The sequence below is a fragment of the Poecilia reticulata genome, chromosome 20 (assembly GCF_904066995.2).
Source record: "Poecilia reticulata chromosome 20, P_reticulata-male-v2, whole genome shotgun sequence".
In the NCBI taxonomy this organism is placed as follows: Eukaryota; Metazoa; Chordata; class Actinopteri; order Cyprinodontiformes; family Poeciliidae; genus Poecilia; species Poecilia reticulata.
In genome coordinates this window covers 16,247,543-16,273,096 of record NC_088849.1, presented here as the reverse complement: position 1 = coordinate 16,273,096, position 25,554 = coordinate 16,247,543, and the positions used below count along the sequence as shown (strand labels likewise).

The window sequence follows — 25,554 nt, the reverse complement described above, 5'->3', positions numbered from 1 at the left end:
TCCTGCACCAAGACATGGTGACGTTATTCCACTCTGGTCCTCTTCACAAAACCTTTCCATCTGTCTTTTGTAGACAGTGAATGTGGAAAAATCTTTTTAGGGGGATTTTTGCAAATATATTAAAAACAGAAAACCAACAAAACACGTTTACATATGTATTTATAGCCTTTGCTTAGTAATTTGTTTATCCACCTTTGGCAGCAATTGCCGACACCCAGAGCTATGGCTGTTCACAGTTTAATATTTATATATGTACACATACCTTTACATGTAGGCAGATCATTAAAAAAAATGCCCATATTGGTTCATACAAGCTAGTCTATCTCTACTTTGCAGAAGTTTCCGGTCAAAGTTGTACATATTTACAGATTTACAGATCCAATCTACACAGGTAGAGGCAATAAGGAAGTAAAAGGACTTTGCTCCAAAAACGCCTGTTATCATGTGCAGGTCTTATGATGCTGCGGAAGTATCTCTATCAGGCTGTCGCGGGGAACAGGCACTACATGACATCTGTAAGGTAAACCATTCATTAAAAATATCCTCTGGAAAAACATGGTAAATGGCATGATGTTCTTTCTTGAGATTAAGATTATTAATGTGGCTGTATTTTTTCATAAAATGACGTGAAAACAGACTTAAAATGCAAACTAAAGGTGAGAGGCGGTGGAAGCAAATTATCTGCAGACTTTCTGACTACTGCAGAAATGTGGTGCTTTGCTGATAAATCATTCATTTTTTGTTTGACAAGTGCTTGAATACGATTGGAGAGACCTGGCCAGCTTTGACTCGACTATGGAGTGGGAAAAGGATCTAAGGCGCAGCCAGTCTTTGAAGAGTCTCCCCTCGCAGTCTGACCAGGCGATCTGGACAGATGCAGGACTGCAGGACAGGACAATATCTGTGTCCCAGTTAGTGGCCAGGTATAAAAAAAAATATCAACTCTTTTTTGTCTCTGTGATAACTGAACATGCAATGATATGTTAAAAAAAGAATTTTAAATTTGATAATGGTGTAGGTATCAAACTACAGTGAAAAAAGGCACATCAAGTCAACCTGCGGCAGAGAATAATGTTGAAGGAATTACAAAGAAACCACTAATGGAGGTAAATTAGAGATTTACTTGAGAAAAATAATTGCTTCAGTCATGTCCTAACCGCTGTTTTTTTTTTTTGTTTGTTTTTTGTAAATATCTTTTTCAGATGACTTCATCTCCCCTGCACAGTAGGGAGACTCATCTGGAGTCCCTGATGAAGAGAAATGAAGAGCGGGAGAGAGCTCGGTCCACTGCCACCCTGACCCGCAGTAGATCAGTGGGTAGCCTCCAAAACACCACTGGCAGCTCCATAGAGGCCTTGAAGGCTGTTTTTGAGTCGAAGGCGACGGCAAAGCTGAAACCTAAGAGCAGTTTTAAAACTGGAAACGTGGCTTTAGGTCACGCTGTGGACGAGCCAGTGGTGAACGGAGAGGCTGAGGATGTGCAGAGCGCTGCAGGGGCGCAGAAAAAACCTGCTGAAAAGAAAACTAAAAAGGAGCCAAAAGATGATTTTCTGACTCAAAAGGTATTTACATAACCCAGCTATGTTTCTTTGGTTGTGCGTGTTTCTAACTACCATTAGAAATCCAGCTAAATTAGGTTTATTCCTCTTGTTTAGGTTTGTGTATGAAGCTATGTGTGTTACATTTAGGAAGTTTAAGAAACATACATCTTTCATTTGTAAAAGCTGTCCTTTCTTCGCTTTGCACCCACAGATATATTTATGAAGTTACAGAAGAGTAGGTGCAATTTTAAAAAAAAACTGTCAGGAAATATAACATATTCACCAAATGATGGTTCCAGTCCCAGAAAAAAAAGACCTTCCACGAAAGGATTGAGCATAACTGTACCTTTGGGATGGATTTTGAGTTATATTTTGCATTGTTGTCTGGCAGTCAATACCTTTGCTTGCAGAATTTGCAAGAATAAAGCAACAACAAACTTAAGTCATAAGTGATCCAATCAAGCTCTTCTGATACTGATAATAGCTTTACGTTGAGTGTCTGACCAAAGGATTTTGATATCAAAGAACTGCAACATATAAAAGAGAAACATGTCCTGCAAATTCTTTTGAATCCAACTGAAAAGAAAGTAATGAGCAGAGTAGCACATATTTATCTAATATCAACATCATAAAACAAGCATCAAAATACAGGCTGTTTGTTGAAGCATCTGTAGACTGAAAATATTTGAATTTTCCCGCTTCGATGTAATTAACATATTAGGAGTTAAAAAAACACATTTCTCTGTTCAGAGCTGAACAAGGGATTATTGACTGATCTCTAGATGAACCACTTAATGTTCCTGAATCCTTTTGTTAACCTATCAAAATAAAGCTAATTGTGGCGCAAGTACTCAGTAGGTTATTCCAAACAAGTAAGATTAAGCTTAGGAAATATCAAAAGCAGCTTGCAGACACTGCTACATAGTCGCTAATGCATAGATGCATTTGAAGCTTTTCAGAAAGTGCTCTACTTTCTGCCGTGGCTGGAACTATTTCTTTAGACTTAAAAAAGATGATAACACATCCAGTTAATCAGCAGTGCTTTGGTTTTGACACCAGACAGACTGGAAGGCCACTTATTAGCAGTGATGCTTTCTTTATTCTCTCTCCAGGTGGTGAATCAGACCCAGACAGAGAGGAACAAAACAATAGCGGGCATTGATTTTGAAAAGCTTGCAGCATCTGAAGCTGGTGAGTTTCACATAACATCTTTTTGTTAGGATTTATCAAAGTTTTCTCCATGAAAACCCCAGCTCAGTAAATCCAGAAATCAGTAAAATGTTCCAAGTGTTTTACCCATAATGGTGCAGCTGAGGTCAAACTTGTACCTCTTTGCTAATCAGGTGTAAGATAAAGGAATGAAAGAAAGGCTGACAACAAAAAAGCAAAACTCAGCAACACCCTACATATGACTGCAATTAAACCACGGACAAGCGGATGCATAATTTACGCACTCAGGTCAAAATCCAGCTGATAAGAAAGAAATTGGTTTTCACATTGTTTGCTCATGCATTGTGGGTGTGTTCCATCTCCATTTAAATCAAAATGCACAGACACCGAAGTAATCCACTTCCATTTAAAACAAAAAAATGTCTTTGAAGCTGAATGCATCTATGTAGATGTGGGATATCCACACGGTGACTACGCAAATGCTGTGATTGACTAAACCTTGTGTGGAAAACACGGGGTCACTTCAGAGTGGGACAGAAATAGCTGCCAAGCAGCAAGTCCTGAATAAGTATAGGAGGGTGAAACGGTCAGCTGTCTCCAGGACAGATGACCCAGAACGAAGGAGCGACACGGCCAGGCTGACACTTTCTTTGATAACGCAAAGCAAAAATATATCTAGGACATTTTATTCAGATTACTAGAAAAACTCAGAAGATAGGATCTAAGGAATCACACCTTCTTCATATTCTGTGAGTATGAAGCATTATTATTATTGAATAGATCTCCATGCATTCCTAAGTCTTTTAATTATCACTTACTTGGAGATTATCTGCCTTTGGTTTTGTTTGTTAGGCCACTTAACTCTGACTTGAATATTGAAGGCAAATGGTTGGTCTGGGTTTTACATAGGAAAAACACAGTAGAGAGGACTGAAGACAAATGCACGCTACACTGCTCCATTTTTTATTTTTCAAGACCATGTATCATTTCCTCGCAACGTGACACTTATGAGCTAATTTATGCTGGCTTGCCGCCTAAGCCCTCAATATAACCTATATGATTCAACAGGATAAAATGTGGGAAAAGTACCACAAAAAACAGCTCTCAACCTCAAGGTAGCAACCTGTAATGATTATATACAAAACATATCCAGTTTTAAATGGGATCTTTTGAAATATTTTTAACAGCAGACTCTCGGAGAGACAACTTTTTCTCACATTTGCTTAAAGGTTTGGGGGTTTGGGAGTATTATTTATTTTTCCAGGAACATGGAGCCATTTTATATTGCAATCAAATAAGTATGTTGCCTTCAGTTGTTATGAAAATGCTGCATGTACCAAAAACTAAAAAGAAATTTGATTTTGCATCTGATGGCTTGGACTTGGCCTCTGTGCCTTTAACATCTTCCTAGACCTACAGTGGCAATCCCCCCTTCAGCAAATAATCCTTTGTTGTCCATTAAACCAATTCCAACCATCCTTAGGAGAGAGGCACTGAGAAGCAGTTTGTCTGACAAGCTCAGCGGACGCACAGTTGCACCAGGTATTTGCTAATTGCTGTTGCCGCTAGTCTGGAGGAACTGAGTTGGGGAGGAGAGTGTGTGATTTGTCGAGTAGCACCGTTTAGGCATTAGTTTTGAATATTTTTGCTCCTCAAAAATACTATGCAAATAGGCTAATTTTCCACAAATAATTTAGCAATACATTCCACAAAAAGGTCTACAAACAGGTGTATTTGTGAATAAGGAACTGCAAATAGGCAGGGATCCACTATAGCGTGATATGCATAGTTTAGGCTAAAACTATTCGCACCACTTGGCAATTTCGATTTAAAATCATTTTTCTCTAGAAGTTTGTTTCTGACAAGAAATGAGAAAAGTTTGTCTCCAAAGATAATTAAATAATGTAAAGCAGTTCCAAAAAAACATACTTTTTTTTTGCCAGATTTTTTTTTAAATGAACATGTTAAAGTAGTTATAAATGTCTCAATTTCCAATAGAAAAAAATTATTAGCATCACAGCTTCTTATAATTTGTGTCTCTTTCATGTTTTACTGGTTATCCGGAAATGTATCTTTGGCAATCAGCTCCAAGTCTTTGAGGTTGGAGAGCTTGGACAGCCTCATTGCTTTCACCCTAACAAAGTGAATTTACTATAAGCCTGCACTCCTTGTTTAGCTGTGGGGATTCACTCGTGCTCTAACTGTCAGTATGTGTATCAGTGGAGTCAGGTATCTTTCCTGCTCCACCACAAGTATACATTTATAACTCAGCCACATGACAGCTGGTAAATATCAGCTCAGGAAAAAACTCTGAGCAAGACCCTAAATTAGTACCTGATAACAAACACAGTGCTGACGTGAACATTAACACAGGAGAATTAAGCATTATGTTAGCAGATGACTCACTGTTTAAAACCCTCTTTACTCAATTGCATCGCTCACCAGGCCTTTGCCCCCCCCCCCCCCCCTCATGCAAAGCACAATGTGTGTTAAAGTTTCAAGCTTACACGTCTAATGTCTCTGCAGTTGAAAAGAGGAGGTCAGCTGCTGACTTCAGAGACAGCTCTTTCAACCAAACCCAAGAGATACTGTCTGTCTCGGTCAAAGCTATGTCTGCTCTCTATATGTCAAAAGTGGAAAATAAGGAATCAGCAAACAAGCCTTCTAAAGTGGAAAAGGTCAGTCTGTTAATTATATGTTTGTTTGTTCTTTTTCATCCAGGTCAGACTAAACTAGTTTTAGTCATAGACCTGAATCAACATCATACTCTGTGCTTAATATCATCCAGTCGTTTTGCATATCTTCCCTAAAAACATTATATGTTTATGTGACATAAATGTAGAGTTTTGTGAAAGAAACACAAAATTCTACATTTCACTCCATATTTATGGAAACTGTCATTATAAAAGACATAATGAATGACAAAATAAAATCAAAAATAATAATTTGGCTATCCTGTTGAAAATGTGTAAAATTCCTTAGTCAAGAAATCGTCACAACTGTGTCAAGTCTTACTGTGAAGATATACCAAGGATAATAATTCGAAACACTTTGCCACCATCTGACTGTCAGGACATTTAAAAAAAAAATTTTATGAGTGAGTTTGTTCCGTAGGGATGAATCCTAACTATTTCTATAAAAGAAATATCATTGAAGCTCTATTTTGCAGTTGATACTATAATTTTTTAAGTTGTTGAGTGTCTGGCAAGTAACCATGACCGAATGTTTTCTTGGGGTACAATGGTCACAAGTAACATCTGGCAGAGGAATCGTTTTGTTTAACACATAAGTGTTGTTTCCTTTCAGGATCATGCTCAACCACGAGATTCGGGAAAGTGGACCAAGCTAACTAAGGTAAAGCAGACCATCGCCAGATGTTTTGTTGTCGTTGTGTGATGATGTGGTTGGTGGAATTGGTCCATTTACATTGTCACAGTAACAATCCAATTCCCTAGTGTTATTTTTCCCTACTGACTGCCGACTGCTTGACCTGACTGATGAAAATCGCACAGTTGCTTTTGAATGAATACAAATTGACTGAATACAAATTATCTGGAAAGTCAGTCACTCCGCATATGTTCACTGACCAGGCATAACATTAAGATAACTGAGATTAAATTAATTTAGAAAAACATGCAAGTACAAGGGTTTCAGTGAATTTAGCCAGGGCCAAATTGTGATGGCAAGACTGGGCGGTCAAAGGTCATTGATGCACATGGGGAGAGAAGACTATCCATCATCCAATCCTTCAAGCACTAATGCTTATTGAAAGGTCTCTAAATACACATCATAGTGTTTGGAGTGTGGGGCTGCTTAGCTGCAGAACAGTCAGCTTGCCTATTCTGATCCATGTCCATCACTGAAGCACCAACAAGAACAGGATCAGGAGTAATGAAAGACGACGGCATGGGCTAATCAATAATGCCACTAATCTGGATGGCATAATGTTATTGCTGATCAGCACTTCATTCCTTCTGTGGCTTCATTTGTTATTGCAATGCAAGTTTTTTTTTTCCCCTATGTTGGAGTTTTCCCAATCCATTGACACCTGGCTTGTTGAATGGTATGCATTCATGCCTGAATCCGGTGATAACACGCAGCTCCCTTTTATGTGACATGTTTGCCTTTTCCCTAACCCTTCCTCTGGAGCATGGCTTTCATTTAATCGTCATCGCTATCAAAAAAGATGGCTTTTGTAAGACCCGCACTTTATTCCTCTAAGATGGATGAAGACTCTGAACAAAGAAAAGATGACCATCCGCCACAGCCCCAAGAAGAGCCTGAAAAGGGACTTGAAGACATCGCTGAGGGACATTCTGAACAGCTGATGTCTTCCCAACTCTCCAGGGAAAAGATATTCCAGCAACGACAGAAAAACGAGCTGAGACGGCTCCTGAAGCATACCTGCCCAGAGATAAAGATGCTGGATGATGTTGTGAATGAGGAGTTTGCTGAAGTGTTGAGCTCTAAATCAGAGTCTGGTGGGGAAACCGGATATGAGGGAGAGGTTCTTTCAAGATGCTTGATATTTGAAAACCGTGGCAGCAGCTACAGCACCAAAAATATCTATTTAGAAGAGGGAGCGGTGGAAAGACAGGATTATCGGAAAATATCAAATGTTTTGGAAGGGCTAAAAGATGAACTTTACACTAAGAGTTGTGAAGAGATGATGACAAGTGATAAATCTCCTGACTTAACATCAAATTATAATAAAGAAGTAGAGGAACAGGTGGCAAAAATAGATGTTAAGGCTACCAGAAAGGTATCTGAGAATAAACATTCACACACTGTAAAGCCAGATGAGATTCAGGGGAATGTTCCTATGGTTTTGAACCAACCACCTGAAATATCTTCTTCTCACAGCACACAAGGCGATAACAAAAGTGGGGACATGAATTTAGAAGAACAAAAGCTGTGTGTTGGTGCTGTTGGTGAAAGTACAGAAAGTGACTTTTCTCGCAGTGAAGCAGCAATTCCCTGTAAAGGTCTCCCACTTGAGGGGAGTTTCATAAGTTTTACTGAATCAGAAAGAAAAATAGAAATAATAAAAACAAGCGCAGCACTTGTCCAAAATAACCCCTTTATTTCCTCTAACATAGAAAGAGAGAATTTTTTAAGCCATGCATCAAACACTCAAAATCAAAGCATTGCAGTAAGTGAAGACTATCCGATTGCCAACGTAAAGAACAGAGCACACCTGTTTGAATCAATGCCATTTGATAAAATTAGACATCAGAATCAGGATGAAATGGAGACGCTGGTGGAAAATATCAAAAAAACGTTAAATTTCCTCCACTGTGTGAAAGCCATTCACTCAGATGGGGCAATTATTGAGGTTAACGAGACAATGATAGCTAAAAAGTCACAGTTCACAATGTCGGACAGGGGACCTGAGATAAAATACGACAAAGTGGCTGAAGGTGGTGCACAAAATTTTATAGTCCAGCTGCTACCGCGGGTAAACCTAAAACCTCAGATGATTTACCTTAAGGAAGATAGTAAAGGGTTTATGGAGGCCACAGTGGTGGATGCACTGGCTCACCAGCATAGATTCAGTGCAAACAAAGATGCTGAGTTAAAAACTGCCAATGTAGTTCAGTTGGTTGAGGATATCCTCAATCAGGACAACTCCCTGAGAAAAGGGGTGATCATTCAAGAAGACGCCAGAAACGGTGCAGAAGTCATTGTTTATTCCCTCTACAAGTACTTTGACGAAGAAGATGTGAAGAGCTACAGCCCTCCAAACAGTGCAGGTCATGATGAACCTGAGGCAGAAACAGTCTCAGTTCCAAAGAGCAGTCAAGACCAAGCCAGGTCAGGGTCAATTAGGGCCAATGTAAAATTGTTCAAAAGTTGCATCGAAAAGGGCGACTTGGAGTATTTAAGATCACTTCATGATGACGAACAAACCATTCACAGTACTGAACATAGTCAAAGTGAAGCAGCTGCCAGACTGGATGATGAATCTCATTGTCACCATATAAGTAATCCATCTGAAGAGTGTATCCAAGTGGATGTAAAAAGACTAAAAGGCATGTTCTCTGAAGGAACAGGTCCTAGTCATTGTAAATGTGTCAAATCTTCTGCAGTGTCATCTGGAAAAAGTCAGTCTCCTATAGAATGCAATACGGGGGCATTCTTGTTTCCACAGTCCAACAATAGTTGTAATGCTTGCTTCGGTCAAGGGCTTATAGACGTTCTGGCAAATTCTGAACATCAGAATCAAAACAGGGTTCAACAAGCTGAAATAGCAGAAGCCAACACAGAAGAACTGTTTGAAATACCCATTGTATCATTGTCAAGAGCAGAAGCAGAATCAGCTCAAGAAATCTCAAGCACAAAAGTGGAATCATGCTTAGAAAAAAGTAATAAATCTCCATTAGTTGAAGGAATTTTCTCAGCACCTGAATCAGACTGGCTACCCAAATACACAGAAACGGTCAGTGAAGAGGCCAGTTCTATGAAAGAGCATACCTCTGAGACTTGCAACAAAATTAATGAAGGATTTAGAGAATTAGCTAAAAATGAAAATGTTAAAATTTCTTTCGTTCCTGAACAAATTTCAGAAGCAGCACCTGAACAACAAGAAGAGGTTTGTTGTCAGGGCACAATACAAGCAGCATTGGATTCCTTGGAGAAGTCTAATATTAATGTGACAAGAGGAGACATTAGGGCAGCTATGATATACAGACAGTCCAACAAATTGTATCAGAAAAACTCACAAAGTTATGTTCAAAAGCACAGTCCTACAGACTTTTGCTTTTCGGCTGAGCCTAAATCAAATCAAGGACAACAGAAGCCAGAAACACCCAACCAAGAAGTAACAGTGGCAAATGTGGAGCCTCCACACCCAAAAAAAGCAAATACTGAGCCTCTACACCTAACTGACGACCCACTAATCCTACATGTAACTGCATCAAACGCAGAGCCTTCTGACCCCTCTGAATCACCACTAAACCTAAAAGTGACTTTGTTAGATGCAGAACCTCCACACCCAACTAAAGAACCACTAAACGTAGACGTGAATGTAATGAATGCAAAGTCTCCACTCCTGGCTAAAGAACCATTAAACCTAGAAGTGACTGTAGTGAATGCAGAGCCTCCACACCCAGTTAAAGAACCAAAGACACAAAAAGTAATTGTGACAAATTTGGAGCCTCCACCCCCAGCTGAAGGACTAATGAACACACAAGTGACTGTGTCAAATGCAGAGCCTCCATGCCCAACTAAAGAACTACTAAACCTAGAAGTGACTTCGCCAGAGGCAGAGCTTCCACACCCATCCAAAGAAACACTAAACCTAGAAAAGACTGTGTCAAATGCAGAGCCTCCATGCCCAACTAAAGAACCACTCAACCAAGAAGTGACTGTGGAGCCTTCACACCCAACCAAGGAAACACTAAACCTAGAAGAGACTGTAGTGAATGCAGAGCATCCACACCCACCTAAAGAACCACTAAACCAAGAAATGACTGTGGCAAATGTGGAGCCTCCATACCCAACTAAAGATCCAGTAACACAAGAAGTAACTGTGGCAAATGCAGAGCCTCCATACCGAACTACAGAACCACCCAAGCAAGAAGTAACTGTGGTTAATGTGGAACCACCACACCCAACTGAAGAACTAATGAACACACAAGTGACTGTGTCAAATGCAGAGCCTCCATGTCCAATTAAAGAGCTGCTCAACCAAGAAGCCACTGTTGCAAATGTGGAGCCTTCATACCCACCTAAACAGCCACTCAACCAAGAAGCAACTGTGGCAAATGTGGAGCCTCTACATCCAACTGAAGATCCAGCAAAGCTGCAAGTGAATGTGGTAAAGGCAGAGCATCCATGCCTAACTAAAGAATTACTAAACCAAGAAGTAAATGTGGCAAATGCAGATCCCCCACATCCAATCAAAACCCATAACAGACCTACTCAAGGTGTTGTGTCCACAAAAAGCAAAGGAGTCACTGGCCCCAAACCACCAATTCCACCTAAACCTGAACATTTGAAAGAGAAACAAGAAGTAAGTCAGTCATCTGCTACTAGGCATCCAGAGGAACACAAAATTAGTGCTATGGGAACTGAAGAAATGTTTTGTCAGGTTTCCCAGCCATCAGCAACAACATTGTTTTTAGGTCAAGAAGACACTACCAATAAGTCATTGGATCATCATGAAAACTACAATGTAGACAAATCTACAAAGAAGTTGCAACAAATAAAAGAAAAATCTGACATGCAATGTTTGACCATGCTCTTAGAGAGTAATGAAACAGATATAAGAAAAATAAATGGACAACAAAAGATAGAAAACATTGAAAAGAAAGAGATGTCTCAAAACGCATCTGCACCTGACATAATATCTGAAACGGATGAAACCCATATAAACTTCCATGAGGCTCGGCAAAAATTCGGCGGCAAAGTTGTGCCATCAAAAAAGACGGCCCCTGTAAAGCCAAAACGAGTGAAACATCTTCAGTCCAGTGACAAAACCCAAAAACACTCAACAGGAGAATGCACTGCAGATGGCACTGTCCACACTGGAGCTGATCTATCATCCAACATCTGTAAAAGAACTGCTGACAGTGCAGATACTCATTACAAGGACACAAAGCAAGACATCAAAGTTGAGATGAGGGAGAAGAAAGCGAGAATGGAAACGGATGATGAACGCAGACAGCGACTGTCTATACACATGGATGAGATTGTGAGAGGAAACGTAACTGCGGCAATGGAAATCTTTGAACACTTGAGAAAGCAAGAGCAACTGCAAAGCATTCTGAGTCGCGTAGAAGAAATCGAAAGCGACACGAGTGAGGTCGATGTGACGTCTCTCAGGAGAGTGTTTGAGAATGTCCCTGACTGGATCGTCAACACGGACAGAACAGGGCGAAAGAAGGTCAAAGCAGAAAACAAAGACAAAGTGACGCGGTCATCAACAGACAAAAAACATTGCAAGTCCTCAATGGAGCACGTTTATGGAGATCTTGAGCGTGCTAGTGAGGAAATAATACATCTTAAAGAGCAGACTTTAGCTAGACTTAAGGATATAGAGGACACAATTAAGAAAGCACTTCTTTCTGTTTCTACACTAAAGTCTGACTCAGATATCGCAAATTTATCAAATCTGCTCAAAGAATCCCTGGGGGTTGTGCAAGAATCACCACATTCTAGAAATATAAGCAAAACTGATTTAAGCACATCCAAGCCACTACAATCAGAAGAAAGTTGTTTTCTACAAAGAAGCAGTTCAATAGGCACTGCAGCAGCTCCTTGCACAGATCAGGTTTCTACAAAGCAACGGCAAAGCCCTCCGTCTTCACCCGCATTCATTTCTATTCAGTCGGCAGCAAGAAAAACAGATGAAACAGAGGTTGTGCCACCAGAAACTTTAATCTGTATGAAGTGTCAGTTGGACCCGAGGCCAGAAGGAAAATTCAGAACCACAAAGACAGTGACGTGCAACAGCCCCACTCCAGGTAAAAAAGTAAAATCCAAGAAAGGAGGACGGCAGCAGACTTCTAACAGCCAACAAAATCGAGAGCTTAGTGTGCTCCAGGTCCAAACTGACAGCGAAGGGAACAGCATCAGAGGGACAGCAGTGGAAAACTATGAGAGGACAGATAACTCTGGTAACAGGTCTTAGACATCAAAACCTCTGCTTTCGTTGCTACGCAGCCAGAAAGCAAAACAAGTCAGGTTGTAATCCAGAGGTTGAGCAGCCAGCAAATCAGGTTAATGATTTGGTGTATCTGGACAGATAAGTGTTTGCCTTTCATATTCTCACAACATATTCATTTATCTACTAAGTACTTATTTGAGTGCTAAATAGATTGATCATCTATGAGTTTATTGCTGAAGGCATTTCTTAGGTTTTTGACTGTTGCTGCTTCAACATTATGTCAATTTCTCTTTGTTCTACTTTGCATTTGAATTTTAGTACTTTTTACATTTCTATCAGCAACTTTCTAATAAATTCTTTTTGTGAAAATCCCTCTCGATCTTGAAATACACCTAGTCTCGTTTTTCTTAGCAGTTTCAACCAACTTCTCGAGAGATGTGCTCGGCCTGTCAGAAGCCAGTTTATCAGATGGAAAAAGTCACAGCAGACAAATATATTTTTCACAAAACGTGCTTCTGCTGCAAACAGTGCAAGAAAAAACTAAGGTGGGATATCAAAATATGTTTCACCAGGATCTATTTCAGTTTTAATCAGGTCTTCTTCCTATTTTGATTCCATGTTTTACCAACATTAACTGCAGGTAGGCCAAATGTTGTATCCTTGGCAGTTTATGTTTAATGCAATTTTAGCCGACGTGTTTCTTCTAACTGGACATACTATTAAGATTTTGGTGTGGCCAATGTCTCAACTCTGAGGGCAAGGAGATACATCATCAGTCAAAAAGCTGGTCAGCATGTATTATAAGCATTTGATTGGTGTAATGATATTAACAGTTTTCCACTCATCATTGAGTATGGTAATGATTCTTTGGAATGCTATATTGTTTATTAAATATTTATGAAAAAAAATAAAATTCTTAATCGGCATTTTTTTTTACAGAAGGATTAAACCTAAATCTGCCAGGGGTACGACATTTCTTTCTTCTGAATTGTATGCAGATTTAGCAATACAATGATAAGTGGGAGACTGATGGAAATAGTATCCAAAAGCAACAGATACTATATACCATGGCAACTAATGTTGTTAGCTTTAGCATTGTATAGAAAAAAGGCAAAACAACACAAATATCCCTAAATCCTGTGCTGTTGTTCACATTTAGGCTACAGCGAGCTAATTACAGTACAACAGAAAAGGAGTCATGTAGATCGCAAACAACACAATGCTTCACAAGAATGTTTTTTTTGTTTTTTTTAAAGCAATCTTCACCATATGTTATACTTCAATGTTTCACATGCGGGAACTCTGCCCGCCTTAATGTTTTCTCTTCCAGTTAAAATGTTTTTAACCACTAAGTAGCGCGGGCATTTAGATTTGCTACTAACTTGTACTTCTTTTTAGCATGCAAACTTACACACCTTTGAACGGTGAATTCTACTGCATATTTCACTACCAACAACTGTTCAAACGAAAGGGGAATTACGATGAGGGCTTTGGACACACTCAGCACAAGAACAGATGGCTGTTCAAGAATTCATCCAGCGCAGTGGATGATGAATCTGAGGCGTGAGTCTGCAATGTGAACATGAGTAACAACAAAAGGCAAAAAAAAAAAAAGGTCCTAATTGCTTGTGTTAATGAATTCAGTCATTTTTGTTGTTAATCACTGTAATCATCTTTGTAACCGTGCTCTCTTTGTTTTCTCAGCTGATGAGTGACGATGACAGCACAGAAAATCCTAATGAAGATGTTTGAGGCAGCTTGTTCAACGGCGTGCAACAGAATTGCACAGGCGTATAAAGTGCACAATAATTGATGTTTGACAACAAATCATAAAATCTACTAATTATTTTTTAAATGTCTTGCATTGTGTTGAGACACATGTAATTGTAATCTGTTATGCATTTTATATTCTGTTTCATTGTGCTTTTCTCGGTTTAAAACTACAGCAGCAGATTGCAGTAAGGAAGAGCATAACGGAGAAACCAATTACTGCCTGTAATTACCAGATAATCAACAACATAAAAATATCAGGGGAACGTACGAAGATTTCCAAAGTGACATTGTACTTTTTGCATATTTAATTTCCTTCTGCAAATTTCTGAAGAATGCTCATAAATAAGTTAAACGTGTTTTGTAAAGTGATTATTTTGTACCACTGTAAATCATTATCAACTTGGTGCAGAGAGAAAAAAAATTACCACATAAAATCTAATTTTAATTTCCTTGTGTTTCAGTTCAAAGAGACTTTTATGAACTGTTGCCTCAATGTTTAAGTGTGTTAAGTTGCATTGTGCAGTTCTGTCACAGTTTAAAACTGGGTTTGTTACTTTGCTCCCAGTGCCTTCAGGTTTATTGTTCTGTCTTGAGACGTGGCTCAGCTGATATTTTACAACTTTTTACAAGCTTTCACTTGGCCAAGCAGTCTACTGTAATTTATTGTGTAGTAGAGGTCTGTGGATTCACAGATCTGCAATCTTTAAAAAAAGCATATCCTGACTTTTTGTAACATCCAGATGTTGAAAACAGTTACATAATCTTCAATATGGGTACAAAGAAAGCTTGTGTTGAGACATAACACGATATTATTAATATTGTGCCTAAGTGTTTGCCATCACACTGAAATCTCTCCCACAAAGGGTTACTCATTGACCGTCAGTACAAGACTTTCCCTTCAAGTAAATGCAAGCTAATGTTAAAATACTCTTATTTTGAAGTAAGACAGGAAGTTGTTCTTCTCATTGAGCTGATCAACAGCACATAATTACAAAAGCATTAAAAAAACAACTTTCCACCACATGTTCATGTCATGTGTTTGGCAGCATTTTGTGAACTCAGAGGGAAAAGGCTGTTTTGGCTGGACTGAGGTAGCGCAATCAGACCAAGGATGTCATTTACCCAGAATGCATTGCAGAGTAAACAACATGGCAACGTCTCTGTGTCAATATTTTATCAAAATTTCTAAAAATTAACCTTCCTATGGTGTTAGGGTCCCTACGGACCCGTTTTGAGTTTTAGCATGCATAAAAGTACTTCATACATTTGTTTTTTGCGTTGAAACTTTTTGACTTTGTCAGGGACTTCGATTTAAACAAAGTAAAATAAATTTATTTTTTTTTACTAAATTATAAAGTGCTCTGGTGAAAAAAATGACTTTTGTGGTGTTTGGGTCATTTGTGACCCGGTTAAAATTTTCGATTATAAAACAATAAAAAAATGCCAAAAATTAAATCATAAACACACAATCAACCAACAGCCTCTTCCTCCAACCACTTGAAGTTCATTTAGGGGCTTTTCTCTTTGACTTTTTGCGAGAACAAACAAAGGGAGACATTTCCAGGCTTGTCAAGCCATTTGAGTGTAGACGTGGTGACTTGCAGAGTACACATCTCCAATTCACAGGATGCAACAATGAGGAGAAGATTCACTGTAAATGAAGCTTTGGATCACATCTTTGCTGCAAATGAGGCAGAGGACACACAGGATTTTAGCGATGGAGATAAGTGACAAAAAGCCCATAATCATCCTGGACTACAACAAAAACAAAGGAGGAGTGGACAATCTGGACAAGCTGATTGCCACCTACACTTGCCAGCGAATGACCAGGAGATGGCCAATGGTTGTGTTTTACAACATCCTCAATGTGTCTGCATACAATGCATTTGTGTTGTGGACCCAAATTCACCAAGGGTGGAATTCAACCCAAAACACCAAGCGGAGAATGTTTCTTGAGGAGCTCGGGAATTCCCTTGTCAAGCCGCACATTGAGCAACGGGAACGGGTGCCCCGAGAGCCAGCTGCTGCAGACTTGGTCAGACAGCTGCAGTGGTCACCAAACACGCCATCCACATCCACAGCAACAAGAAGAGCATCAGCATCACCTTCCCCTCAGCAGCCAGCCCTGCCTCAAGCGCTCCATCCACAGCCACAATGCCAGTGAGACCACCTCGCTCAAAAAGAAAGAGGTGTCAGGTCTGCCCTAGCAATATGGACAGAAAAACCTACATAGTGTGCTTCACCTGCAACAAATATATCTGTAAAGAACACACTAAAAGTGTCACTTTTTGCAACACATGCATCTAAACACACACACACACACGCACACACACACACACACACACACACACACACACACACACACACACACAGGCATGTTCTTTGCACAGAGTATTTATAGAACAAGTACTTGATTTCTTTTGATGTGATTTTCTCAATTGGTTGTTTATTTGACCTTGCAAATCTTTGTTTTATTGTAATTTGTTATTATTTATGACTGTTCTGTTTTTCATATTGTTAAATATTGTATTAAAGTTCTATTGTGTGGGGAAAAAAAGACTTGTTTTTGCCCTTTTCTTGAAGTAAATATATACGGGTCCAAAATGACCCGAAACACCATAGATGTTGCTATATTTGATAATATTAAAATTAAAATCTTTTTTTTGTTGAACATTTAAGAAATGTGTTTTAATATCTCTCAGTTACACTCAGGTAACAGAACAACTGATTATTTTGTTGCCTTCTTCTCTTAAGGTTCATTTGACCACTTTTTAGACATTGAAAACGAGGGGTATTTTGTTAAAACAAAGGCCCAGGGGGCCACAAAAAAATATTAAAACCAATCTTTTCATGGATAAGGGAGCCCAACCAGCTAAACAAGAGTTAAGAAAAACATTGGATGATAAAAGATTGTTTTTAGGGCATTTTATGGCTGATTTAATACACGGGTCCAAAATGACCCGCTAACACTACAGATGGCAGGAGAAAGCTAACACCAGAGGAAGGTTAAACAGCCTACAGTATTAATACTGTACTGTTTTGTTTACATATAAAATAAATATTTCCCCAATAAAGTCTATTGTAACTAATTGTGGATGCCTTTAGAAGAAAAATTATTCTGCATGTTACATTTTATGTTTATATGGAAACTTTGTGACCTCCCATGATAACATTTACACATTTATGCACAATCAGTACTAAGTGTAGTACTCAGTGTGATTGGCAGCAGAAAGAGCCTAATCTCACCATACTCAGCAGCCAAGAGACTACTTCGTCAAGACGCAGGGATGCATGAATAAAAGTAAAGTTAAAGTTGTTCAAGACACAAACGAAAGATAGTTATTTTTTTATATATTATTATTATTTAATCTTGTGCATTCTCCTGTAAGGCTTTTCTGGACAGTTGTCCATATTAATCCATATCAAAATTACTGTCAGGTTATGACAATATGAAAATGGTGACTTCAAATTAAACAAGAAAATTTGATCAAAATAGATTTAAAGACAAACACTAAATAGAAATAAAGAATTAACAGATCAGGACGAAGTGCAAGTCCAGAACTCCAATAATTAGCAATAACATTTGAATTTTCTCTAAGGTTTACTCATTACTTCCGTGCATGGTGTTGTAGTGGATAGTTTACAGTAGAGAATATGAAACCCAAAGAAGAGTATTACATGTTAGCGCCAACATGTCTGTATTCAAACAGTTGCTAATTTTACTTATAAGCCCTCATTTGAGTTTATAAGTATAACTGTTGCCCTGATGTGGAGCTTTTTTTGTTTGTTTGTTTTGGCACAATGTTAAGTTTAGGTCTACATGGACAGAATGAAGAATACTTTTTGGTTGTTTCATTGGAGTCTGTTAAATATTATTACCAACCATGTGTGCTGTTAATTAAAGGAGAAACCCTGATAGCTCATATCTGACAATATTGCTTGCTGGTCTGTTAGTAATTTGACAGGTCATAAAAGCACACTGATTGCTTGTTTAAACATTAACTTAAAGGATGAGACCCATTCTCTTTTCTTGAAACCACAGCTGTCCCTTGTCTTCATTACTTGCTGAGGACTTTAGGAGACCATTATGAGCAACTTTGGGCAAATCTTGAAGGAGATCGGGGAATTTGGCTTCTTTCAGAAACGCTTGGTGGCTGCATTATGCATACCCAGCATATTTCTGGGGTTCGATGTGATCGGCCAGGTGTTTACAGGTATGAACTTTCCGCACCGGTGTAACACCGACTGGATCTTGGAGCGGGGACCCAACCTGACTGATGAAAGACAAAGAAACCTCACCATACCCACTAACGGCGAGGGGAAGTTTGACAGCTGTAGAATGTTCACACCTGTAAGTTTGGACCTGGAAACCATTGAAAGGTACGGACTTAACGAAACAACGAGATGCATAAACGGATCAGAATTTGAGAAGCCCAACCATGCCTCCAGCATTGTGACAGAGGTAAGGAAATCTTGAGCAGCTCGACAGAGAGAGAGATAACTTTTGAGAGTCTGCAAAATGCCACATAATTGTCACTGAATGATTGACTGACGCTAAATAAGTGCTGACCTTGGAACGCTGATCTGCTGAAAGTGCATAATTATGACACAAAGTACTTTAAAGTTAGTTGACATGTTTTTTTTTAATTATTTGACTTGATAGTAAAACAGAACAAATGGCTAAAAATATAATTGCACATATTGATTACAAGAGGTTTTACAGACTGGTGAGTGCTAGATTTATAAATGTCACTTTCAAAAAACAACAATACACAATTAAAGGTACTTTAAGGCATTAAATACATATAATACATTTTTTTTAAATGACAGAATACATGTAAAAACCTTTGAACAGATTACAAGATGTTAAACAGTGGAGGGAGGCTCAGAGTCTAAAGACTGGAGATTCCATCCATCTCATTGCTTTAAGCTCTTGGTACTTGAGATATCTGGAATAAAAAGGGAAATGACGAAAACACATTATATGAGGTGTACCTAAGGACATCAAAGAGGCATGCAGCAACATGATGAAGACAGTGGAAGCAGTGGTTTTCCTTCACCCATAGCTTTTTACATGTAGGCTCAAAAGTTTAGTTGTTGTTTCTTCTGATCAGAGAAACTTCTTTCACATCACATTTCTTACTGTTTCAAGATGTATAATAACTTTTGAAAAGAAGTGTTGCGTAACCATGTTCATAACAAATTAATGCATCCAAAAAGTAGGATATATCAAAGTAGCTGAAGCAAAAGGATAAAAAAAACTTAGAGAAATGAAGTATAACTCATTTTTTCTTTATGTCTCTTCAATGTTGTTGTCAGTTTGACCTTGTGTGCGACAGAAGCAGTTTCATTGAGGCATCTCAGTCTATTTACATGGCCGGTCTGCTGGTTGGAGCCTTCGTTCTGGGACAGATGGCTGACAGGTGATGACCATTTGTGTCCAACCATTAACTAGGGAACAGTTAACTAGCAAAATTAACCTTTAGGGACATGTGTAACGTTTCAGCCTTCCTCTCTGTAGGTTCGGCCGACGCTTTGTGGTCCTGCTGTCGCTCCTCATCTTATTTGTGTTTGGAGTAGGACTCAGTTTCTCACCCAACATCTACGTTTACGTCGCTCTCAAGTTTGTTTGCGGCTTCTCAACATCTGGAATTGTCGCAAATGCCTTCGTCATTGGCAGGTTTCACAGCTGAATTTAATGGGAACTTTAGTTCGAGTGCACAATCTATACCAATCAATACCGTAATTTCCAGACTATTGAGAAAACCTGAATGTAAGCCTCACCAACTGACTTTAAGAGGCAAAAAAGTGTACATACATAGGCCATATCTGCCTATAAGCTGCAGATGTCGATGTTGTAACACGAGATATTTACACAGAAAGATTTTTATTTTTTTTTACATACCCTACATGCTTTATCCATAACAGTGTCTGTAACACAGCTGCTTAAAAAGCAAGAAACTTCAGGGGCTGACCAGAAAAAGCCCCTGATCACATCTTCCTCCTGCACACTAGAACCACCAAAGTAGTCTTCTTCAGTGTCGGAATTGAACAGCCTCACTCACACTCCCTCAGTCTCTCTTCTTTTGTTGCTCTCAATGTCACTTTCGTTTCACTCGTAAGCTTGTGCTGTCCTCTTCATCAGGCAGCACTCCAGCCTTTTGAAAACCTGGGGAAAAGCGTTACAGTAGTCACATTGCAGTGTTCAAAGCGCGTGAAGAAGCGGCAACTTATAGTCTGGAAATTACGCCGCATAGATAATTGATTTCACACTTCTTGTAATATTCCTTTAAAGGCGGAGAATGGAGTGATTCTTCAAAGTTTGCTCTCTGCACCATCATCTGCCATGCATTTTTTCCTCTTGGACTGATGATACTTTCTGGAGCTGCTTTTTTCATCCGCAACTGGAGGATCCTGCAGTTGGTGCTCTTCAGCCCCCTTATCCTCGTACTGGGAATCTTCTACTGGTTAGTATTTGTATGACTGCCTCTAAAAGTAGGCACAGGTAGGATTTCCACAGTATTAACCTGAGTAAAAAAAAAAAAGTGGGATTTTATGACTTATCAACATGTTAACATGATTTAAAATAACTTGACCAGATTATTTAATTTGAAACAGCTTCTCAACTTCAACTTTAAAACAGTTGAAGTTGCTGAAAACGAGTGACCTCAATAAAAACTGATGGGTGGAACTTCTTTAGTTTCCACCACACCATGACTGTCTTTTACATAAGGCAGGCAGAGGGGATGGAGGCAGACAAATTTCTTCCCTCAAGAGAATGAAACAACAAAAATGACTGTGACCAATATGTTTAAAAACCGCAAACTCTTTTTTTGGTGACTAATAGAAATATGCTGTATCTTTCAACACGTCATGCAGCTGAAAACAGCCACAAAAAACAATAAAAACAAACAGCACGGTTTGTGATCCAGACTTATTTGTCAAGCAGGATTCTTCCAGAGTCAGCTCGCTGGCTCATTACACAGGGCAGGAAGGAGGAGGCCATAAAGGAAGTACGGAGAGCCGCTAAAGTGAACAAGAGAAAAGTGCCAGAGGAGCTGCTAGAGAAAGTGAGTCCCACCAATCACACTCTGACCTCTACCAGAAACCTAGCTCACTAATCACACCCACAATTTTTCAGCTGGATGACATGGGTGCGAACAAAAAGGGGACCATGCTGGACATCTTCAGGTTATCGTACTTGAGAAAACGGGCTCTCATCATGAGCACTGTCTGGTACGTATCCAGCTGGCACTTTAGTAGCTTTAACTTTATGAGGTCACTTAATGTCTTTGTCATGACTTAACAGGTTTGCGACAAGTCTGATGTACTACGGACTAAGTCTCAATGTTGGCAACTTTGGTCTGGATATTTACCTCACACAGTTCATCTTTGGCATAGTGGAGGTTCCTGCTCGTGTGGGTATTTTGCCATTCTTACAGTATTTTGGAAGGAAAATTTGCCAAGGAGGAGTCCTGCTGTTTGGAGGCGTGGCTTGCCTTAGCATCCTTGTTATACCAAAAGGTAACACAATCTTGGCTTTGAAATGTTCGATTTAAAAAAAATCACAATCACCCTTCAATTATTTTGCCATTAGGTCATCTAATGGTTATGTCTATAAAAAGTCCAGCCCTCATTACAGAAATATAATTCGTTTGCTCGTCAGATCTTCCCATTGTGATCACAGTTATAGCCGTTCTGGGTAAATTTGCAGCCACTGCCAGTTTTGCCACAGTTTACGTTTATACAGCAGAGCTATACCCCACCATTCTGAGGTAAGAAAGTAATGACCTGAAGGCAAAACTAAGGATCCATCTTTATCATTTTAGCTTTATTGAAGCGATGAGACAGCTGACCACTTGATCTTCTGTCCCAACAGGCAGAACGGTGTGGGTCTGAACTCCATGTGTGCCCGAGTGGCAGGAATCCTTGCTCCCCTGATCCGTCTCTTGGATGTTTACCATTATACCATCCCCATGTTGATTTATGGCATTGTCCCCATCGTGGCTGGTGGTCTCTGTGTGCTGCTGCCTGAAACTCGCAACGCCGAGCTGCAGGACCTTGCTGAAAACGAGTGAGTTAACCCACCAGTTGGCTTATGCTGCTTGCTAATCACTCGCTTCTGTTTATAGTTTCAGAAAATCATCTGATGAAATCACAGAGAAAGGATCCTGTGCTCAAGAAGATAAAGAAGAAAAGAGCACAAAACTGTGATTGTTTCGGAGGTGACTGGCATTATGACTATCTGATGTAATAGTTATATGTTTTTATTGAGTTAACTGTAGAGTTTATCATTTGAATTATGTGTCACATTTTATTAGTTGTTACAATCTTATTTTTTTGACATTCCAAAGACAATGGGTCACTAATAAATTATAGTACTTTTAGTACCTTTTTCCCTTTTCTTTTTAATGATATGTAAATGTTAGTATGCGTCTTTGACAGTTATGTGCAGAAAAGCAGTGAAAATAAAACAAATTCTGTCTGCCTGTGTGATATATTTAGGTCCTAAACAGGTCTACATATGTGTTTTATTATTAGCATATATATGTATTGTAAACCATTAAGAAGAGATGGAGCAATTATTTTGACATTAATCATTTAGTTGTTATCAGAAGAAAACCGTTATCGTGAGATATTATGATTGATTATGACACATATAACTGATATTTGCAAGTCCTAAACACTAACAGTACCGTTTGGATTGTTAATTTTGCTATATGTGAACAGTTTTTTCCAAGTTGATTCCACGACAGAATAAGCTATATCAATATAATAATATGTGAACATATGATTGAATACAATCATTGTGTGCTGCTTGTTTATTTATTTATTTATTTGCATCACTTAATTTAACTATTATTCCGAAGTGACCTATTTTATAATAACTAGATCTTATATTGATAGGTGGATTTGCAAGCTATTCACTGTATACAGTCAAAAACAAACAACCAAAAAGGTAAATATATTTTTATCACCTGTAATTGTAATATTATTAATTATCAATATAAAAACCAAAAAATACAGTGAAAAAAACAAACAACAACAAAAAAAAAAACAATGGTCCTACCTCCCTGACACACTCACGCTGACTGATGGTTCCTTTTAGTGACTCTGACCTCAGGAATAAAATTGCAAAAAGTAGTTGTTAGATAAGATCAAATCTATTTCCTGTTAAATACTATGTAAGCATAGCACATTTGCATTAGTGGAACTAATGTTTGTGATTAGTGCTGTAGGTTTATAGTGCAACTACTAGTTCAGTTAGCGCTCCCCGCCGCTGTGCATCTGTAGCTCTCATCATGTCAGAAATGAAGAGAGCATCTGATCCTGATCCTGGAGGCCAAGTTAGCAGTTGGATGGTGAAAGGAAGCATTTCAAAAACTCACTGGTTTATGAGATCTACAAAGAAAGACTGTGAAGTTATCATTCAGCACAAAAACATTCTTTGCGGAAATCATGAACAAAAACATTAATAATGCTCGAGCTTCACTTGCAGCAGTTGACAAGCCCACAGTGCCTCCTGTGACTGAACCAACTGAACTTCACTCTAAAGGGTCTGCAATGAAGTTGACAACTTATGGCAGAGAAAATTCAAAAAACTACAGGGCTAATCTGCACATTCGCTCCACATACAGTAGCAAACCAAACAAATCCAGAATAAATGACCCAATTCCAAATTATGAGTAAATTAAGCTCAAGTTCCTTACTTCAGCAACATGGTTGTACTGAAAGCAGTTGTCTCTGACTGCATCTGCTGTTTTGGCAAAGAAACACCTTAGTTGCTGTTTCTTAATGACAAGAAAAATCTTAATGCTTCAAAGCTAATTTTCTGCTAAATGAAACTTTTATTACTGGCACAGAGACCTAGACTGGGTGGTATTATACAGTTATTATTAACAGATGATTAAACTGTGGGTTGCAGTGAGGCTTGTTTGTCACTTTTTGAAAATAACCTTTAATCATGTATTTAAACATGCACACATTTCTGTATGAAAAATGTTAACTGGTTTGATAAATACTCTGATCATCTAAGAAATTAAGTCATGGTTTCATTAAGTACAAGTTGAAAATTAGTCTTAAACCGTCTTGAAAGGCTTAAAACGTCGGTCTTTGTGTAATTAGTCACTAAGTGAACTGAGTTAAGAAAACAGAGTAACTTTTGAATATTCAAATGTATTCATTATTACTATAATTGTCTAATTATTGCAGCTTTGTGCAACACTGACATACTGTATGGCAGACCAAATGATTTTATAGCTTGACTTCATAGCGTAACTTTTTTCACAATCGAGTTGGTGCATTACATTCGTCACAGACAAACATTAATCAGATCCAGTTGTTTGAAACCTCAACGCAGTCCATGCTTCTGATTTTTGTCCCTGTTGGAAGATTTGTTATTAATTTGCCTAATCCTTCATCTCCACTGTAGATTCAGCTATAAAAAAAAACCCCACCTTGTTACAAGCAACTAGAAGAAGATACCCACCCAGGATGTGGAAATTAAATCAAATTATGGTGGAATAGCAAAAGGATTAAATAGTATTAATTATAATTCAAACCTGAGCCTATTAAATCTTCTATCATCTCACACGTCCTTTAGTTACGCTCCAGTTGTGAGATTAAGGGATCCTGGCTGGGACATTTTGTGACACTTCCTAACAAAATGCTCTGTTGAAAGATAATTTTAGCTATCAAATCAAATTACCAATTAATTAGAGAATTGAGTAAACAAAGTAGTCTTTCATTTGTTGTGGATTTTTTTTATGATGATAATCTTCACATCTTAATCCTCTGCAATTTGTATCTATACATATTACACACAATATAATGCGTGTGTAACATATCCCACACCTTTAACCTCATCAAAAAAGTTCATAAACATAATGACTTTCATCTTACCTTACTGCTTATCTTATTATGTTCTTTAAAGGGAAGAGTTAATGATCAATCGATACACTGTAGGTGTGCCATGGAAAAATGTTCATGAACTGTGAACTACTAGAGCGAAGGCGCCAAATACCACAGATGACAGATAAACAAAACTGCAGCAAGATACAATGACATTTGAAGAACAAACATGAGCAAAATCAATAGCTTCCCAGGCATGGATAATTACTTCACAGTGACTCAAATTTCACCTGAACTCACACATACCTGGTACTTAAAACCCAACCTGGGAAAGCTGATGACACATAGGAGCTAAATACTGATATGAACGCATTAGCTTCTAAAAGATAGAAGTATAATCTTATTGAGTCTCACAGTATTGTAATCCTGTTTGTTTCGAGACGTAATCATTAACTAAAAACTTAAAGTTTATTAATGATTGTAAGTGGGAAAAAAAACCCCAAAAAAACCACTGCATTGCAGGGGCTGTACAGATCGACAGGGTGGTTTACGGGTGAGTTCATTTTCTCTTCTGTGTAAAGTTCATTTAGATTTTTGAAGCTGACTCTA

The 25,554-nt window shown here is 38.6% G+C and overlaps 3 protein-coding genes across 5 annotated transcripts; all 3 read left to right on the top strand.

The window, feature by feature from the left end:
• The first annotated feature begins 461 nt into the window (after positions 1 to 461).
• LOC103456558 (uncharacterized) lies at positions 462 to 4,208 on the top strand. Its single transcript, XM_081602019.1, has 5 exons — positions 462 to 923; positions 1,019 to 1,106; positions 1,203 to 1,562; positions 2,654 to 2,732; positions 4,195 to 4,208. The coding sequence occupies exons 1-5, from the start codon at positions 796 to 798 to the stop codon at positions 4,206 to 4,208; spliced, it is 669 nt and encodes a 222-aa protein (XP_081458145.1). The 5' UTR covers positions 462 to 795.
• On the top strand, positions 3,297 to 14,543 carry LOC145547520 (LIM domain-containing protein 2-like). Of its 3 annotated transcripts, XM_081601643.1 has the most exons (6): positions 3,297 to 3,460; positions 5,238 to 5,389; positions 6,018 to 6,065; positions 12,733 to 12,866; positions 13,720 to 13,884; positions 14,026 to 14,543. In XM_081601643.1, the coding sequence occupies exons 2-6, from the start codon at positions 5,321 to 5,323 to the stop codon at positions 14,027 to 14,029; spliced, it is 420 nt and encodes a 139-aa protein (XP_081457769.1). In that variant the 5' UTR covers positions 3,297 to 3,460; positions 5,238 to 5,320; the 3' UTR covers positions 14,030 to 14,543. The 3 variants fall into 3 exon arrangements, with proteins under 3 accessions (XP_081457769.1, XP_081457768.1, XP_081457767.1); XM_081601642.1 differs by lacking the exons at positions 12,733 to 12,866; positions 13,720 to 13,884; positions 14,026 to 14,543 and adding exons at positions 4,195 to 4,253; positions 6,934 to 12,708 and having other exon boundaries at positions 3,300 to 3,460; XM_081601641.1 differs by lacking the exons at positions 12,733 to 12,866; positions 13,720 to 13,884; positions 14,026 to 14,543 and adding an exon at positions 6,934 to 12,708 and having other exon boundaries at positions 3,300 to 3,460.
• A 3,572-nt stretch (positions 14,544 to 18,115) lies between these two features.
• Positions 18,116 to 22,592, top strand: LOC103456559 (solute carrier family 22 member 13-like). Its single transcript, XM_008396192.3, has 10 exons — positions 18,116 to 18,556; positions 19,414 to 19,517; positions 19,616 to 19,770; positions 20,390 to 20,561; positions 21,044 to 21,164; positions 21,236 to 21,330; positions 21,404 to 21,618; positions 21,761 to 21,869; positions 21,974 to 22,168; positions 22,233 to 22,592. Exons 1-10 carry the CDS (start codon positions 18,182 to 18,184, stop codon positions 22,306 to 22,308), a joined length of 1,617 nt encoding a protein of 538 aa, XP_008394414.1. The 5' UTR covers positions 18,116 to 18,181; the 3' UTR covers positions 22,309 to 22,592.
• Positions 22,593 to 25,554: the final 2,962 nt, after the last annotated feature.